This window comes from Hemiscyllium ocellatum, chromosome 3, assembly GCF_020745735.1.
Source record: "Hemiscyllium ocellatum isolate sHemOce1 chromosome 3, sHemOce1.pat.X.cur, whole genome shotgun sequence".
In the NCBI taxonomy this organism is placed as follows: Eukaryota; Metazoa; Chordata; class Chondrichthyes; order Orectolobiformes; family Hemiscylliidae; genus Hemiscyllium; species Hemiscyllium ocellatum.
Window position 1 is genome coordinate 92,216,134 of NC_083403.1, and position 18,913 is coordinate 92,235,046.

Here is an 18,913-nt window from a genome sequence, read left to right on the forward strand (position 1 = left end):
CTCCTACAACTGTCACTTGTCTTTTTGCTCCACCTTCTTGAAAGGCCTCCTGTACCAAGAATCCGTGGTCAGTTGGCTCATCCTCCCTGCAGCTCTGTTCCTCATCCACACAGGGAGTAAATGTTTTGTCCCTATTGGACAAGATCAAGAACAAGTCAAGGTTTATATATCTGGATCCTTCTCCCTGCCTCACCTGTAGTCACACCCTGCTCTCCCTGACCACTGACCGAAATTGTGATACTTAATCTATCAGGTGTGGCTGCCTCCTGAAACAAAGCATCCAGGTAACTCTCCCCCTCCAGATGTGCTAGTGTTTGAAGAACAGATTCCAGCTCATCAATTCTCTGGAATATCTCCTTCTTGCAGTGTACCTTAGTTAAAATTCTTTTTCACTGAATTTTCACTTGCATCAAACTTCCAGTTTAGTCATCCAGCCTTTATCTTGCTCTCCTTTAGCCTCTTTCAAACTGATTGTGCTCCTTAGTGCCAGTCTGGACATTCACTGAAGTGGTGCACTCCATTCTAATTTCAAATCACTGCTAACTCCACTAGCAATAAGCATTCATTCCAATCCAGAAAGATGCTTACTTTAATCCTGTTATCATATTGTATCAATTGTCTCTAATCATCAAAGATGTTGCTATAATAGAGCCAATTCAAAGCAAGGAGGGAGGAGGTTGGGACCTAATAAACTCCAGTCTCCAACCATCAGGAAGTGCTGGTCTTGGAGCAGTTAGGGCTGTCTTTGCTTCTCTGCACATTCATCTTGATAACAGTATGAGGAAGAACCAGTGGGATGGTTCATCACTCTCGTTCTATTAAAAACCCTTTGAGTAAATTCAATGAACACTGACAATGCAATGGTGCAAGATAGTAGCAGTAAATCAAATACGATGCTCAAAAAGTATTCCCAAAGCAAATAAATTCAAAGCCCTAGAGTTAAAACTGATCAGACTGCAATAGGAATACTGCCCATGAAAGGGGAATTGGTGACTTCAGTGTTAAAGTCACTGGATTAGAAATCAGAACCCCAGGCTAATGTTCTGAGTGCTTGACAGATAGTACAATTTGAATTCAATAAAAATTTGGAATTAAAAGCTAACCTACTGTTAACTCTAAAATGACTGTTCATAGTCATAAAAACCCATGTAGTTCAGTAATGCCTTTCAGGGAAGAAAATCTGCCACACTTACCTGGTCTGCTTACTTGTGAATCTAGACCCACAAAAATATTGTTGAATCTTAACTGCCTTCTTAGCAAGCCACTCAAATTGTATTGAATTGCTATAAGGTCAAAACAAAGGAATAAAACTGTACAGACTAGATTGTATCATCCTAGGCAACAGAAATGATAATGACAAACAAATAGCCCTGTTATTCTCACAGAATCTTATTTTACAATGTCCTCGGCACTGCCATCGCCATCCCACTGGGAGAGCAGATCTGACAGAGGCAGCTACAGAGTGATGTACAAAATCATTCCTTTATATTGATAATACCTTACATCGTATTGTGTGGCATCATGATTGTGTTCGATGGGACAGCAACACAATACTGGAAATCCATGAGGCGCTTTGAACCATCATCAAAATTATACACAATTTGTAAGCTAACAGTCCGGCATTTCCCCCACTGTTAACATCCTGGGGTGTTGCCATTGACCAGAAACTGAACTGGAGCAACTAATATATATTCTGTGGGTATGAGGGCAGGTCAGAGGCTACTAATTCTGTGGAGAATCCTGACTTGGAGCAATACCATGTGTCCTCACAGTCTCCAATTCCAAATCTTACTACAACTGCCTCCTACAGCCCAAGCACAATAGTAATTCAAAAAGACTGGTCATGCATCCCTTCTCAAGCACAATTAGGATGTGCAAAAATGCTGGCTGAGCTGTTAACACCAACAACTCATGAACTAAATAAAACTGCAGAGGCTGTTACCTGGGATAAAATACCAAAAGGAAATGACTTGTTAAGTAAAGACGTTTCACCATTGAAAACAAAGAGATTTCAAAAGTGATCTTACTGAGATATATGATGCTTTTAAATGAGATTGAGAAGTGTTGCAGAAAAGGTTGCTGAGCAAAGGACAAAAGTTCAAAGGTTCAGAACTGCAAAGGACAAATTTAGAACAAAGAGAGTCATAGACAAGTACAGCACGGAATTCATCCATGCCAACCAGATATCCCAACCCAATGTAATCCCACCTGCCAGCATCCGGCCTATATCCCTCCAAATCATTCCTATTCGTATACCCATCCAGATGCCTTTTAAATGTTGCAATTGTACTAGCCTCCACCACTTCCTCTGGCAGCCCATTCAATATATGTACTACCCGCTGTGTGGAAGAGTTGCCGCTTAGGTCTCCTTTACATCTTTCTCCTCTCACTTTAAACCTATGCCCTTTAGTTCTGGACTTCCCACCCCTGGGAAGAGATTTTGTCTATTTATTCTATTCATGTCCCTAATAACTTTATACCTCTTACTTGGGTAAATGCCAGCGTTGTAGCTAAACTGGAACAGCTTATGTGTCCAGAGCTATTGCTGAAATGTTGTCATAGCTTCTGTAATATTCAGTACTTCCAGCCATTTCTTTGTTATTTGTCTCACAGTTGTCAAAGAATAGTTGGGTTCACATACATCTTATTCCTTTCTAAGAAATGTTGCATATGATACATTTCACAATTAAGGAAAGGATGTGTATGTAGATAGGAAAATAACAACATTCCACAGTGGATGCGTTCGATTTGAATTTCGAGAAGGCATTTGACAAGGTAGCACACAGGAGTGCTAAATAAGAGCGCACAGTGTTTGGGGAAAGGTGTTGGCATGGATAGAGATTTGGCTCATCAACTCAAGGCAGAGTGTGGAGATGATGAGGTCTTTTTGAAGATGGCAATTAGTGGACTAGTGTAGATCTGTAGGGGTCAATATTGAGGCCACAATTGTTCATGTAACACATCAACGAACTGGATAAAGGACATGACAGCATTGTTGTTGAGTTTGCAGATGACACTAAGATAGGAGGGCTAGATAGTGCTGAGAAGGTGGGGAGGCTGCAGAAGGAATTGGACAGGCAATGAGAATGGGCAAATAAATAACAGATGAAATACAATGGGCAAAGGCTTCAAAAATCTGAAGAACAAAGGAGTCCTCGTTCAGGAACTTAAGGTTAACATGCAGATTCAGTACGTAGTTAGGAAGGCAAATGCAATGTTAGCATTCATTTTGAGAAAGGTAGAATACACGAGCAGCGGGGTACTGCTGAGGTTGTATAAGGTTCTGTTAGACTGCATTTTGAACAATGCCTTGTGTTTTTAGGAATGAACAATTGCTGGCATCGGAGAAGATCCAGAGGAGGTTCACAAGAATGACCCTGGGAAGAACTGGTTGAGGACTCTTAGTCTGTTCTCAATGGAGATTAGAAGGATGAGGGTTGAATCTTATTGGAAATTACAGAATACTAAGAGGCCTGAATAGAGTGGAGTGGAGATGATGTTTCCACAAGAAGGAGAGATTAGGACCTGAGGCGACAACTTCAGACTGAAGGGTCAACCCTTTCGAACTGAGACAAGGAGGAATTTCTTCAGCCATACTATTAAGAATTTCTTTACATTAGGTTACCAATAGCTGGAGTTAAGAATGTTTGTAATGACAAGTCCTAGAATAAGATGAAATCAAATTAAGAGGCCATTTGGTAACATTGCTATTGGAAACCTTTCTATTTGAATCCCTGAGGAAGACTAAATGGGAAAAAATAAAAATAAAAGTCAACCTTGATTAACAATATGACTGAAATATTAATTAAAATACTTGCATAGCAAAGCATAACCGTTAATATTTTCTTAGACCTGTCAGGTACAACTAGCTGTTCTGTAAGCAATCTGAGACTAGCAGTGCATATTTAAATAAACAATAGAGTAACCCAAGAGTATAATAGTGTCCATTTGAGGTTTGAACTGGGTTTTGTGTCTTTTGTACTTGTGGCTTGCTTCTTCAATCTCTCTAAAGACTAAAGAAAATTTGGTGAGCTGGGGCCTGTGATGAATCAATAACAGCTTTATTTCATATTAGCTACGTAGTAGCTATGACCAACCATATAACATTATTTATCCAAGTATTTCACAAAATTAAGCTGCTACATTCAGTGGGATGGTCTCAGCTTTCCAGCTTTTTGTTGCAATAGCCTGACTCATTGTCTGTGACACCATCTGTCTTATACTATCTGCTCACAAAGAAAATCATTTGCTAACAGTATAATGCACGGTAACAAATAATACAATGAACATGGCACATGGACAGATTTTCAAATACATGGAACCTTAGCCACTGTCTGTAAAAACTTGGAAAATGAATATCTACATTATAAGGGGCATAGCTAGCCCTGATTGATCCATCATGGTAGAAATGGGTGGGCAGGGCAGTCCAAACAAGGGTTCTTCAGGATATGAAGTTGTTTTCTTCACCTAACATGGTATGTTACATTAATCTTGCTACAATATTAAAACACATAAATAATTCTACCTAGATGTGTAATACATTGAATCATCCTGTGATCATATGTCTGACATGAATCATAGGAACATTGAAAATGGGTGCATCGATAACCCATTTGGCCCTTTGAGCCTGCTCCACTAATCAATGTGATCATGGTTGATCATCCACCTCTGTACAATAAAACAAAACTGCAGATGCTGGAAATCTGAAACAAATCAGAAATTGCTGGGCACTAGGTTAAGCAAAACTATCTCTGAAGGATCACTGGACCCAAAATATTATCTCTACTTTCTCTCTACAGATGATGCCAGACCTATGGAGTGTCTCTAGCAAGTTCTGTTTTTGATTCAACTCAGTTTCCATTTTTTTCCCATATAATCTTTGATCATTTTAGTCCTAAGAACGCGATTTAACTCTTTCTTGAAAACATTCAACCTTTTGGCCTCAAACACTTTCTGTGGCAGAGAATTCAATGGAGTCAGTTGTCTGGGTGAAGAAATATCTCCTCACTGAAGTCCTAAGTGGTCCATCCTGTAACCTTAGACTGTGACACCCTGTCATCGGAAAAATCCTTCCTGGGTTTCGACAATTACACAAATATTTCTACATTGATCATATGTTACAAATTAAGTTTTATGGAGAACTTTGAGACACTTGTAACATGATAATGTATTTAATTGCTATTTATTGATTAATAATTTTTCAAATTGAGCCTAAAAATATATGTTTTAGAGAGGCTAAGACAGCATTGAGAAACCACATCAGTGTGTATTATTATCTGCTCTAAATTAAACAGAACTAAACCCTCATATGAACCCAGCTGCATTACCATGTCATGGTTGAACTTTACATATAAACCTCAATTTTTTTTTACAAATTGTGCATTGCTGAATTTACATAAAGCAGAAAATGTTAAAAATCAATACAGCGTCCCCTTCTCTCCCAGTCTCCATAGCGGGTCGGCTCAGGGCCTCTTGGTCCGTTCTTTTCTTTTGTGACTGGATTGATGTCATCAGGAAACCCTAGACAACAGAACAATCAGTTATATCACTTGTCAATTGTATAACTTGTGTTAGATTAGGAACTGCACACTTGAGCCTGGAGGGACAAACAGGTGATTTGAGTGTCACAGGTATGTTGTTTCGAACAACCCAATCCTGCTTTAAACAAAAAAAAATGTTATAGGCTACACAGGCTGCCAAGTTAGAGACTGAGAACTTAAATCCCACCACAGCAATTTGTGAAACTGGACCTGATACATTTAGGAGTCAACCACAAATTCAACAAAAGTTGCTAGGTTATTTAAAATCTATATGATTCACTAAAACCTTTATTCAGTTAGAGAATAAATACTGGCCATATCCAAAAAACAAGGAAAAGCACCACCTTGTGGAAGTTGAGGGACAGGGATGGGAAGTAACCATTGGCCAGGTTGAAGAAAAATATCTGTTTCATTGCATATCATTCAGCCCATGGTCTTCTCTGTGCATATAGTTTTAAAATCATTTGTAAGGAAAATCATAGCAAGTACTGTCAGTTGTAGCAGCCCATGACTAAGTTGACAAGATGGCCACTTCAGGCTTTTTAACTAACACAAAATGACCGAAAAGGGTTGATAGTTACGTTCAGGTGACGTTCATAGCTGGACTTGTAATCTCCATATGGATATACTGGATAAAATGAGATTCTCATTCTGAAGAAATATTAGAGAAGTTAATCAGGTTCATGTAAACAGGTAGTTTTAAACCAGATTTACCCGAGGTTGCTCCGGAAAGAGAGAAAGGAGCCACTGGCAAAGATCTTTGCTTCCTCACTCACCATGGGAGTCATACTGGAGGATTGGAGGGAAGCGAATATTGTTTCTCTTTTCAAGAAGTGTAATAGGGCAATCTCTGGCAATTACAGACTAGTCAGTTTTAGTTCTGTGGTCAGCAAGGTTTTGGAAAGAATTCTGAGGGATAGGATTTATGACTGTTTGGAAAAGCAAAGCACGATTAAAGGCAGTCAAGCATGACTTTGTGAGAGGCAGGTCATGCCTCACAAATCTTATTGAGATCTTTGAGGTGATGAGACAGGTTGATGAAAATCGAGCAGTGGATGTGATGTATATGGACTGCAGCAAGGCATCTGATAAGGTTGCCCATGGTAGGCTCATTCATAAAGTCAGGAGGTATGGCATACAGAGAGACTTGGCTGTCTGGATTCAGAATTGGTTGACTGACGAAAGGCAGAGAGTGGTTGCAGATGGAAACTATTCTGCCTGGAGGTCAGTGGCAAGTGGTGTCCTGCAGGGCTCTGTTCTTGGGCCTCTGCTCTTCATAGTTTTTATAAATGGCTTAGGATTGGAGGATCTGAGCTACAGGGAGAGGCTGAACAGGCTGGGGCTGTTTTCCCTGGAGCGTTGGAGGCTGAGGGGTGACCTTATAGAGGTTTACAAAATGATGAGGGGCATAGATAGGATAAACAGACAAAGTCTTTTCCCTGGGGTAGGGGAGTCCAGAACTAGAGGGCATAGTTTAGGGTGAGAGGGGAAAGATATAAAAGAGACCTAAGGGGCAGCTTTTTCACACAGAGGGTGGTACGTGTATGGAATGAGCTGCCAGAGGATGTGGTGGAGGCTGGTACAATTGCAACATTTAAGAGGCATTTGGATGGGTATATGAAGAGGAAAGGTTTGGAGGGATATGGGTCGGGTGCTGGCAGGTGGGACTAGATCGGGTTGGGATATCTGGTCGGCATGGACGGGTTGAACTGAAGGGTCTGTTTCCATGCTGTATATCTCTACGACTCTATGACTTGGGTGAGGAAGTTGAGGAATGGGTTAATAAATTTGCCGATGACACAAAGGTTGGAGATACCCATGGGTAGGAAGGAGAGCTGGGCTGAGAAATGGCAGATGGAATTCAACCTGGATAACTGTGAAGTAGAACATAGAACATAGAAAAATACAGCGCAGTACAGGCCCTTCGGCCCTCGATGTTGCGCCGACCAAATCCTACCTAACCTACACTAGCCCAATAACTTCCATATGCCTATCCAATGCCTGCTTAAATGACCATAAAGAGGGAGAGTTCACCACTGCTACTGGCAGGGCATTCCATGAACTCACAACCCGCTGCGTAAAGAATCTACCCCTAACATCTGTCCTATGCATTTTGGAAAGTCAAACTTGAATGCTGAATATAGGATTAAAGACAGGGTTCTTGCCTTGCTCTTGTGTGGAGGAACAGCGGAATATTGGTGTTCAAGTGCATAGATCCCTCAAAATTGCCACCCAAATGGATAGAGTTGTTAAGAAAGCATATGGTGTTTTCGCTTTCATTAACAGGGGGATCGAGTTTGACAGCCAGGAGGTTTTGCTGCAGCTCTACAAAACCCTGGTGAAACCAGATTTGGAATATTGTATCTAGTTCTGGTCGCCCTATTATAGGAAAGATACGGAGGCTTTGGAGAGGGTGCAAAGAAGGTTTACCAGGATGCTGCCTGGACTAGAAGGCTTGTCTTACGAAGAGAGGTTGACTAAGCTCAGACTTTTCTCTCTGGAGAGGAGGAGGAGAGGTGACCTGATCAAGACATACAAGGTAATGAGAGGAATAGATAGAGTCGATAGTCAGAGACTTTTCTCCAGGGCAAGACTGACTTGCACGAGGAATCATAGTTTTAAGGTGTTAGGAGGAAGGTATAGAGGAGACATCAGAGGTAGGTTCTTTACAGAGTTGTGAATGCATGGAACACGTTGCCAGCAGTGGTAGTGGAAGCAGAGTCATTAGGGATATTTAAATGACTGCAGGACATGCACACATGGACAGCAGTGAATTGAGGGGTGAGTAGGTTAGGTTATTTTATTTGAGATTAGGAATAATCCTCAACATAACATTGTGGGTCAAAGGGCCTGTTCTGTGCTATACTTTTCTATGTTCTATTTAATAATGGGCATTTTAGTAAGGTCTTCTAAGAGAAAGTGAGGACTGCAGATGCTGGAGATCAGAGCTGAAAATGTGTTGCTGGGAAAGCACAGCAGGTCAGGCAGCATCCAAGGAGCAGGAGAATCGATGTTTCAGGCATGAGCTCTTCTTCAGAATTCCTGAAGAAGGGCTCATGCCCGAAATGTCGATTCTCCTGCTCCTTGGATGCTGCGCTCTCCCAGCAACACATTTTCATTTTTGTACGGTCTACAGCCCTAAGTTTGTTATTTAGTAAAAGTAGAAGGAAAGGTCTGATCCCCCAGTATTCTGCACTCTTTGGTAATTGTAGAATTAGAAAGGTAAACAACAAATTAGTGTGAAAAGGTTAGATGCATTTCTGAGCAAATATTTATAGACAATGAAGAGGCCCAATGTATTATTAGGGAAGATAAAGTCTTAAATAGTGTAAACACAATCTCAAAAAGCAACACTGACATAGGAGGAGGGCAGAGAAAGGTTATAAAAAGGAAGGTTATGATTAGGGAAAGATAAATAGTTGAAACTTAAGTGCAGATGTCAAAGACAGATTCCAAAATACAAAGTGAAGATTTGCTTAGGTCCCCTAATTGTCTGTGGAAATTAACAAGTGTCATTTAATAGCTTGGTAAAGTTGTAAAGTGGTTGAATTTCACCCTAAAAATACAAATAGATGTTTTTATTAAGAAAATATAATTAGTAATGGCAAGTGTTTAAAGTGGAAATAGTAAGGATTTATTTAAAAATGAAATAGAAGGAATTGTAAACTGTAGTTGCAAACTGCAGTTGCAAGTCAGAAGGATGTTTTGTTTGATTTCTCAGGCTGAAGTGACAGAAATTGTTCTCAATTTGTCAGTTGTGTCATAATAACCTTATATTATAGTTGATTTCAAAGCCATGATTTCAGCCACGATTGAATAGTGGAGCAGACCCAATTAGATTACTTACAGTGTGGAAACAGTCCCTTCGGCCCAACAAGTCCACACCGACCCTCTGAAGAGCAACCCACCCAGACCTATTCCCCTACATTTACCCTTTTACCTAACACTACGGACAATTTAGCATGGCCAATTTACCTAGCCTGCACATTTTTGGACTGTGGGAGGAAACCGGAGCACCTGGAGGAAACCCATGCAGACACGGGGAGAATGTGCAAACTCCACACACTTGAACCTGGGTGTCTGACACTGTAAGGCAGTAGTGCTAATCACTGTGCCACCATGCCGCTCAATGGTCTAAATCTGCTCCTATATCTTTTGAACTTCGGTCCAACAATGCCAATCATAACCCAAAAATAACTAGTCCCACCTGCCTGTTCCCAGCCCATATCCCTCCAAACGTTTCCTATTCGTGTACTTATACAAATGTCTTTTCTACGTTGTAACTGTATCCACATCCACTACTTCCTCAGGAAGTGAATAAGTCCTGCCCTTATTTGCCATTCCAAAATGCAGCACCTTATATTTATCTAAACTAAACTCCACCTGTCACTCCTCGGCCCATTGACCCATCTAATCACAGTCACATTGCTCTCTGAGGTAACCTTTTTTCCACTACACCTTCAATGTTGAAGTCATCTGCAAACTTACTAATCACATCTCCTATGTTGACATCCAAATCATTTATATAAATGACAAAAAGCAGTGGACCCAACACTGATCCTTATGGCACACCACCTTTCGCCTTTGAGCCAGATCTGTACCCAAATAGCTAGTTCTCTCTCTATTCCATGTAATCTAACCTTGCTAACCAATCTGCCAAGAGAAACCTTGTTGACTGCCTTATTATATAGAGCTCGCCCACTGTTCTGTTCTCATCAATCCTCTCCGTTACTTCTTCAAAAAAACTTAAGTTAGTGAGACACAATTTCCTAAGCACAAAGCCATGTTGACTATCCCTAATCAGTCCTTGCCTTTCCAAATACATTAAAATCCTGTTCCTCAGCATTCCCTCTTTTAATTTGCCCACTACCAACGTCATGCTCACGGGCCTATAGTTCCCTGGCTTTTTCTTATCACCTTCATTAAATAGCGGCAATACATTAGCCCATTAATAGGAAAGGTACAGAGGGATATGGGCCAAACGCTAGCAAATGGGATTAGATTAATTTAGAATATCTGGTTGTCATGGACAAATTGGACCGAAGGGTCCGTTTCATCTCTAACACTCTAAGTGACAAAGAGAATCTATGACAGTAGTGTAGTTGGTGGTAAAAAATGAGGTCTGCAGATGCTGGAGATGACAGCTGCAAATGTGTTGCTGGTCAAAGCACAGCAGGCCAGGCAGCATCTCAGGAATAGAGAATTCGACGTTTCGAGCATAAGCCCTTCATCAGGAGGGCTTATGCTCGAAACGTCGAATTCTCTATTCCTGAGATGCTGCCTGGCCTGCTGTGCTTTGACCAGCAACACATTTGCAGGTGTAGTTGGTGGTGTCTACATCAATTTTAGTAAGGCATGAGACAAGATCTTCCATGGCAGTCTGGTTAGAAAAATAAAAGCCCATGATATACAGAGTAAGATGTTGAATTGGATCCAAAATTGGTTAGTTACAGGAAACAAAGGATATTGAACGATAGTGGTTGTTGCAAATGGAAAGCTGTTTCAAGTATCGTTCCACAGGGCTTTGTGTTGGGACTCCTGCTCTTTGTTTTGTACATTAATAACCTGAATGTGAACTTGGGGGGAGGGGGAGCATAGTTGAGAAGTTTGGACACACATAAATTGGCAGTGTAGTGGATATGTAGAGGATCGCTGAGCTCCAAAATGATATAGATATGTTGATGGAATGGGCAAGACAGTGGCAGATAGAGTTGAACACTGAGAAGTGTGAGGTAATGCATTTAGGGAGGTCAAACGTAAAAGGGATTTTACAATCAATGGGAGTATACTGAGAGGTAAATGAAGTGAGTGATCTTGGCTTGCAAGTGCACAGGTCCCTAAAGGTAGCAGTACAGATAGATATGGTTGTAAAGAAGACATTTGGAATGCTCTCCATCATTGACAGAGACATAGAATACAAAACTTGAGATATAATGATGAAGTTGCATAAGACACTGGTGAGGCCACAACTGGAATATTGCATGCAGTTTTGGTCACCACATTACAGGAATTGCTCTGAAGACAGTGCAGAGAAGATTGACTAGAATGCTTTTAGGTCTGGAGAACTGGAGCTACAAGGAGATACTGGAGATGTCATTTGGATACAGAACTGGCTCAAAGGTAGAAGACAGAAGATGGTGGTGTTGGGTTGTTTTTCCGACTGGAGGCCTGTGACCAGTGGAGTGCCACAAGAGTCAGTGTTGTGACCACTACTTTTCATCATTTATATAAAGATTTGGATATGAGCATAAGAAGTATAGTTATTAAGTTTGCTGATGACACCAAAATTGGAAGTGTAGTTGACAGCAAAGAAGGTTACCTCAGATTACAGTGGGATTTTGATCAGATAGGCCAATGGGCTGAGAAGTGGCAGATGGAGTTTAATTTAGATAAATGTGAGGTGTCACATTTTAGGAAAGCAAATCTTAGTGGACTTATACACTTAATGGTAAGGTCCTAGGGAGTGTTGCTGAACAAACAGACCTTGGAGTGCAGGTTCATAGCTCCTTGAAAGTGGAGTCGCAGGTAGATAGGATAGTGAAGAAGGAGTTTGGTATGTTTTCCTTTATTGATCAGAGTATTGAGCACAGAAGTTGGGAGTTCATATTGCGGCTGTATAGGACATTGGTTAGGCCACTATTGGAATATTGCGTGCAATTCTGGTCTCCTTCCTTGCAGCAGGATGTTGTGAAACTTGAAAGGGTCAGAAAAGATTTTCAAGGATGTTGCCAGGGTTGAAGGATTTGAAGTATAGGGAGAGGTTGAATGGGCTGGGGCTCTTTTCCCTGGAGCGTCAGAGACTGAGGGGTGACCTTATAGAGGGGCACAGTTAGGATAAATAGACAAAGTCTCTTCTCTAGGGTGGGGGAGTCCAGAACTCAAGCGCATAGGTTTAGGGTGAGAGGGGAAAGATATAAAAGAGACCTACGGGGCAACTTTTTCATGCAGAGGGTGGTACGTGTTTGGAATGAGCTGCCAGAGAAAATGGTGAGGCTAGTACAATTGCAAGAATTACAATTGCACAAAATCCCATGCAAGGACTGCACAAAACACTACACAGGACAAACAGGAAGACAGCTAACGATCCGCATCCATGAACACCAACTAGCCACGAAATGACACGACCAGCTATCCTTAGTAGCCACACACGCAGATGACAAGCAACATGAGTTTGACTGGGACAACACTACTATTATAGGACAAGCCAAACAGAGAACAGCCAGGGAATTCCTAGAGGCATGGCACTCATCCACAGATTCTATCAACAAACACATCGACCTGGACCCAATATACCAGCCACTGCAGCGGACAGCTGGAACTGGCAACCGGAAGCGGCAGAGACAAACCACTATAAATGCCGGAGGAAATATCACAGAAGAGCTTCACAGGAGGGTCCCAAGCACTGAGGATGTCACCTAGACAGGGGACGAAATGTTTGCAACACAAATTCCCAGCTCAGCGAACAGAACCACAACAACGAGCACCCGTGCTACAAATCTTCTCCCAAACTTTGAATAGAAGGAACCTGTTTGCCTTGGCAGAAAAGTGCAAAAACTAGGGGTCATAGCTTCAAGCTAAGTTGCAGAAAGATTAGAGCGGATGTAAGGAAAGACATTTTTATGCAAAGAGAGTGGTGGTTATCTGGAATTCGCTGCCTGAGTTGGCGGTGGAGGCACAGACCCAAAAGTCTTTCAAAATGTACCTAGATCTATACTTGTGGTGCTATAAGTTGCGGGCTTCAGGCTGTGTGTGAGAAGATTGGATTAGAAAGGACATCTGAGTACCTTAGGTCATATTAGGACAATATGGGCTGAATGACCTCCTTTGGTGCTGTATCATATCTATGGGTCTACATTGTGCCTAGGTCATAGCATACTTCCTGGTCACTTACCTGTCCTCAGAACCAGTCAGCACTACTGGAATTTACAGTCAAATAAAAAATTCCAACACAATCGCTGGTAAATAAATAAGTTGCCTCATTGTAAGGTTTCATATATATTATGTTTGAAATACAGCAGTTCCATTCCAAAACACAGAGCACTCACTTTCCAGGGGATCTTCTCCCACCGTCTTCTGCTGTGGATGATCCAAGCGGCCAACAGGGGTTACAGGCTTTCTCAGAGGTTCCTTTCTCGAGCCCGGCTTGTTCTCTGTTTTCGAGCTGGCCAATCTCCAGGTGTTCCACAGCACAAAACCTATGTTCAATCAATGTGGAAAACAGAATTCAACCCATCATTCAACATATCTAAAAGTAATTTAAATAGCAAAATGAAAGGAAAGTAGCCAGACATTGTTACAAAGTTACTAACAAGCTAATGTAAAGCAACTGCACAATAATCAGTTCACCCATGATTTCATTGAGTGGCAGAACAGATTGAATGGGTCAAAGAGTCTTCTTCTAATCCTTTTCCTATTAAATTGCATCTGTTTTCTTCAGCCAATTGCTATCTTGCTCCTGACCTTTGGTTATCTGCAAACTTTGAAATTATACTCAATACACTTAGTCTGGGTCATTCGTATAAAGCTAAATGGTACTGGCCTTAACAGAAGAACCCAGGGAATCTCTACTTCATGATTCCCTGCAATCTGAAAGACAACTATTTCTCATTAATTCAATTTTGTGTCCATGTCCTTCTCATTTCCATTGATGAAATATCTACATAAACAATATCAATTGCAGTGCCTCCGAAACGTCAATTTTCCTGCTCCTCGGATGCTGCCTGACCGCTGTGCTTTTCCAGCACCATTCTAATCCACACTCACAAACACACTGTACCAAGCATGCACACACCCAAAAACACTCATGTGCACTCACACTCACACGCACATATTCACATGCAGACAGACACAGACACACACACTTTCTCTCTCTCTCTCATACACTCATACGCATACGCACACACAAATTTGCATTTGCAGAGTTTTATTTGAAACTCCTTATACTTGAAATCCATTAAATTATTTGAAACTCAATTGATATTGGGATCATTAAAGTCTCCTTCTATTATTGGCCTCTTTTTCCTACAGGCAGACATTTTTGTTCAATCTCCCCCTCACTATTTGGGTTTTATAGTTTACTCCTGGTAGTGTGACTGCCCCCTTTTTATTCCTAAACTCAACCCATAAATCCTCATTTGTTAACCCATTTAGTATATCATCTGTTCTCACAAATGTAATTGATTTTTTAACCAATTGCTGCTGGTCCCCTTCTTTTATTGTTACTCACTCTATGATGTCTGCAAACTCTCCATTCAGGGATACCAAGCTGCCAATTTTGCCCCTCCTTCTGCCAGCTTTTCATTTTAGCAATGACATCTATCTGTGCCCTTAGTTCATGTGTCTTGGTTGTAATACTCTGCATTGAAGTATTAACAGCTCAACCCTGTCAATTTCTTTTGCTGGATGCTTTCTAATCCTCATTTCTTTTGTCTTTGCAAGTTGTTGACTACATCACTAGCTAATGTTCTGTCTCCGATTTCCTGATCTGAATCTGACTCATTTAAGCCTACATTTAGTAGACTTAAGATTGGTTCCTATCTCTGTGCCATACTAGTTTAAAACCTCACTAACTGAACCTGCTCGGGTGCAACTAGTCAGGCTTATATAGATCCCACCTTCCCAGAAAGGGTCCCAATGTCTCAAGTATCTAAACCCCTTACTGGTTCATCACTTCCCCAGTCATACCTTTATCTGATCTTTCCTCTTATTCCTAGTCTTGCTGGCACATGGCACTGACAGTAATTCTGAGATTACTACATTTGAAGTCCTGCATTTTAATTTATTTTCTGACTTTCTATATTCAGTTTTCAGGTCCTCATTCCATTGTTTACCTAATTTGTTGGTACTATGACCAATGACCATTCACCTGCCTACTCTAGAATGACCTGCAACCGCTTCATGACATCCCTGATCCTGGCACCAAGGAGGCAACATATCATCTTGATATTCACATGTGCAGCCATGGAAGCAGTCAGTACTCCTTACTATTGAATCCCCCATCACTATAGACCTGCTGCTTATCTTTCTCCAGAGCCGCAATGATGTCATGAACTTGGCTGATGCTGCTTTCCCTTGAGAAGACCAAATGGCCTCCTTCTGCACCATAACAATTTTATGATCCTGTAGGACTAGAATGACATATATTGGCCAGACTGGTGGATTGTAATGACATCTCAAAGGGCATTTGTGAACGAGTTGGGTTCAATACATATCAGACAATTTGCAGTGTTAACTGAATTCAATTCCCAACTGAGCATAGTAGGATTTTAACTCTCTTACTGAGTCTAGAATGTGAACCCTTAATCCACCATATCCTATTCTACCATACCCATTTTAAAGTTTGTTTTTGATAGAAACACAAAGAAAACTGCACATGGGTTATTTTATATCCTCTGTCCAAACAAGCAGACAGATCTTCAGATTAACATCCCATCAGAAGAAATACAAAGGGGAAAAAATTGCAAAATCACAACAGTATAGAAGGAGACAGCTTAGCTGACTGTACCTGAACCAGCTTTCCGATTAAACACTTGACCATTCTCCTGCGCTTTTCCTTTAATGCTGCACATTGTTCTTTTTCAAGTAATACTCTAACTTGTCTTAAAAGCCTTTCTTGAACCTGCTTAACAACCCTGGACAGCGTACTCCAGGCTGCAACCAGTCACTGCCTGAAAAGCGCTCTCTCATATTACATTTGCTTCTATTGCCAATTGCTTTAAGTTAATTTTTTCAAGATTTTAGATCAACCAGTCTGAAGTAATCCCTCAAGACAGAGATGACTTTCTTCCACTTTAGTGTTATGGCTCTTGAACTCACTAAACAATCCACATGCACTGCCACAGGTGGTGTATGAGGAGGTGAGTGTGGGGGATGTTCAGGTTTCTGCATTTTTTTTTGCTGTTTGTAAATGAATGTGGTTGAAACATGGCCAATGTACAGCAAACATCTCAGATTCATAAAGAAATACCACTATCGATACCTCCACAAAATTCTACAAATCAACAAATAGAACAGAATCTCCATTATCAGGGTCTCTCTCAGAGCAGCTTTTCCAGTATCAAGGCACTGGTTACAGTCAATTAACTGAATTAGGAAGATCATATCATCACATTTCCAAAACAAGCTGTCTACTCCAAACTTAGTCATAAATAGCTTCCAAGAAGGGAAAGGAAATGCTTCAAGGACACCCTCAAAACCTCCCTAAAAAAAAATGCAATATCTCCAGGGACTCTCCAAGACCATCCAAACTGGAGTAACCATTTACTATAAATTGATATCTGGTCAGAAGAGTTACCATTTAGGTGAAGTTGAAACTGGGCAACAATACCAAACACTACATAGACCAGCAAACTCAGTTCTGCATATGATGTGTAATTACAGATCATCTACCCATGAAAGATTATTGACTTGTTAGAAAGACATATATAGAGGCCCTAGCTGATGAATTTAAGTAGGTGAAGTAGAACATTTAGTCCCTTGAGTATTCCACCAATTAATAAGATCATGGCTGACTTCTGTGGCCTTAATTCCACTTTCCAATCCATTCCCCATTCCCCTCAACTCTCTATTAATGAAAACTCTATCTAACCCAACCTGCAATATGTTTAATAGCTCATTTTCCCTGCTCTCCTGGATAGAAAAATCCAAAAACTAACCACCAACTAACCTCCTCCACTTCTCAGTATTAAATAACTACTGATTTTTAAACTATATCTTCTAGTCCTAGTCTCACCCACAAGGATAAACATTCTCTCAGCATCCATCCTATCAGATGCCCTAGAATCTTACATGTTTCTAGAAGACCATTCATGCTTTGATGATACCAAAAGAGAAAATGCTGGAAAATCTCAGCAGGTCTGGCAGCATCTATGGAGAGAAAAGAGCTGACGTTTCGAGTCTAACTGACCCTTTGTTAAAGCTTTGACAAAGGGTCAGTTAGACTCGAAACGTTAGCACTTTTCTCTCCTTACAGATGCTGCCAGACCTGCTGAGATTTTCCAGCATTTTCTCTTTTGGGTTCAGATTCCAGCAGCCGCAGTAATTTGTTTTTATCCCATGCTTTGGTGATGCTGGCCCAACTTCTCAAAGTTCAGATCTACCTTCCTAAATCCTGAAAAGTAATAGGCAATATTGAATTGAGGAAGTTTTATTTAAATTGAACAGTGAAAGTAAGACAGCATCTAAAATAAAGGAAATTTGAGGCAACAAAAAACTAGCAAGGAATAGTTGATGCACAGCTACATGAAGAACAGGTCAAGTAACTAAACACTGTAGGTGAGAACATAATCAGAATTGAGGAGCAAGGAAATGAGAATGAGTAGCTTATGTTTTTGGAAATAACATAACGGAAGCAGAATAAAACTGCATAACACATGGTTAGAAACAAAACTTATATGCATTAAAGTGAAAGAGACAGGATTAATACACTAACAGAGGTCTCGTAGACTGCTGAACAACAGAAAGGTACTGGAGGAATGGTTATGTAACTGAATAATGTAAATGAGAAAATGGCACACAATAATGATTACATACAGATTTTAATGACTCTTAAATAAAGTGACAGATAAAGTAAAGCAGGTACACAGAATAAAAGTATACAATACACACAGGGGTGACTGAGCTGGGAAGGCATCTTTAGTTTATCAAAGGATTGGATAAGTTCAGTATAGAGATGATGCCAATTACAAAGGCGACCAGAGTTATGGGCTGTGAAGATACATCAGTGACTATTAAATGCAATAAGAAATTCAGGACAAATTTCACTAGCCAGAGAATTGTCAGAAGGTGATACATGGGAGTTGTAAAGGGGATCTGCATACCGACATTGAAAGAGAAATTCAGTGAATGTATGAGTGAGGAAGGACTGGGTTGTATGGGGAATACTTTATGGGAGGCAGACGGCGTTAGTTGGCCGGGGGGGGAGACATTAAATCCTGACTCAATCTGAGGGCGCAGAAGGTGACCGTGAAATACGACCTGATGGATGTACTTATGCGGCCATCACTCTACCGGTTCCCCTCCCGTACATTCCCGGTCCCTCTCTATCACTCTCCTTTCCTCCGTTCTCTCTTATACACACACTCTAACTTTCCTTTCCGTGTATCTGTAAAAACTTTTCATTTGACAACAAAAGATATTCTAAGTTTCGCTCTATCACTCCGTCTCATTCCTTTCTTCACACATCCTCCTCGCTGTCGTTTATGTCAGTGTCGGTGTCAGTCTCGCTCTCACTCTCTATCTCTTCTCTCCTTCTCCATTGTATTCCCTTTCTCACATCAGTCTCCGCGTTCTCTCTTTATTTCTCTCACTTACTGTGACATCTCTTCGCCGCCATCTTGCCATTACTCACGTGAACCCAACTAAACCTTCAATAT

General features: G+C 40.9%; 1 protein-coding gene across 1 annotated transcript; it reads right to left on the reverse strand.

Annotated features, from left to right (window-relative positions):
- Window positions 1-4,045: 4,045 nt before the first annotated feature.
- Window positions 4,046-18,903, reverse strand: sdhaf4 (succinate dehydrogenase complex assembly factor 4). Its single transcript, XM_060821281.1, has 3 exons — window positions 18,852-18,903; window positions 13,586-13,735; window positions 4,046-5,520 (listed from the first exon to the last, which is right to left on the reverse strand). The coding sequence occupies exons 1-3, from the start codon at window positions 18,871-18,873 to the stop codon at window positions 5,411-5,413; spliced, it is 282 nt and encodes a 93-aa protein (XP_060677264.1). The 5' UTR covers window positions 18,874-18,903; the 3' UTR covers window positions 4,046-5,410.
- Window positions 18,904-18,913: the final 10 nt, after the last annotated feature.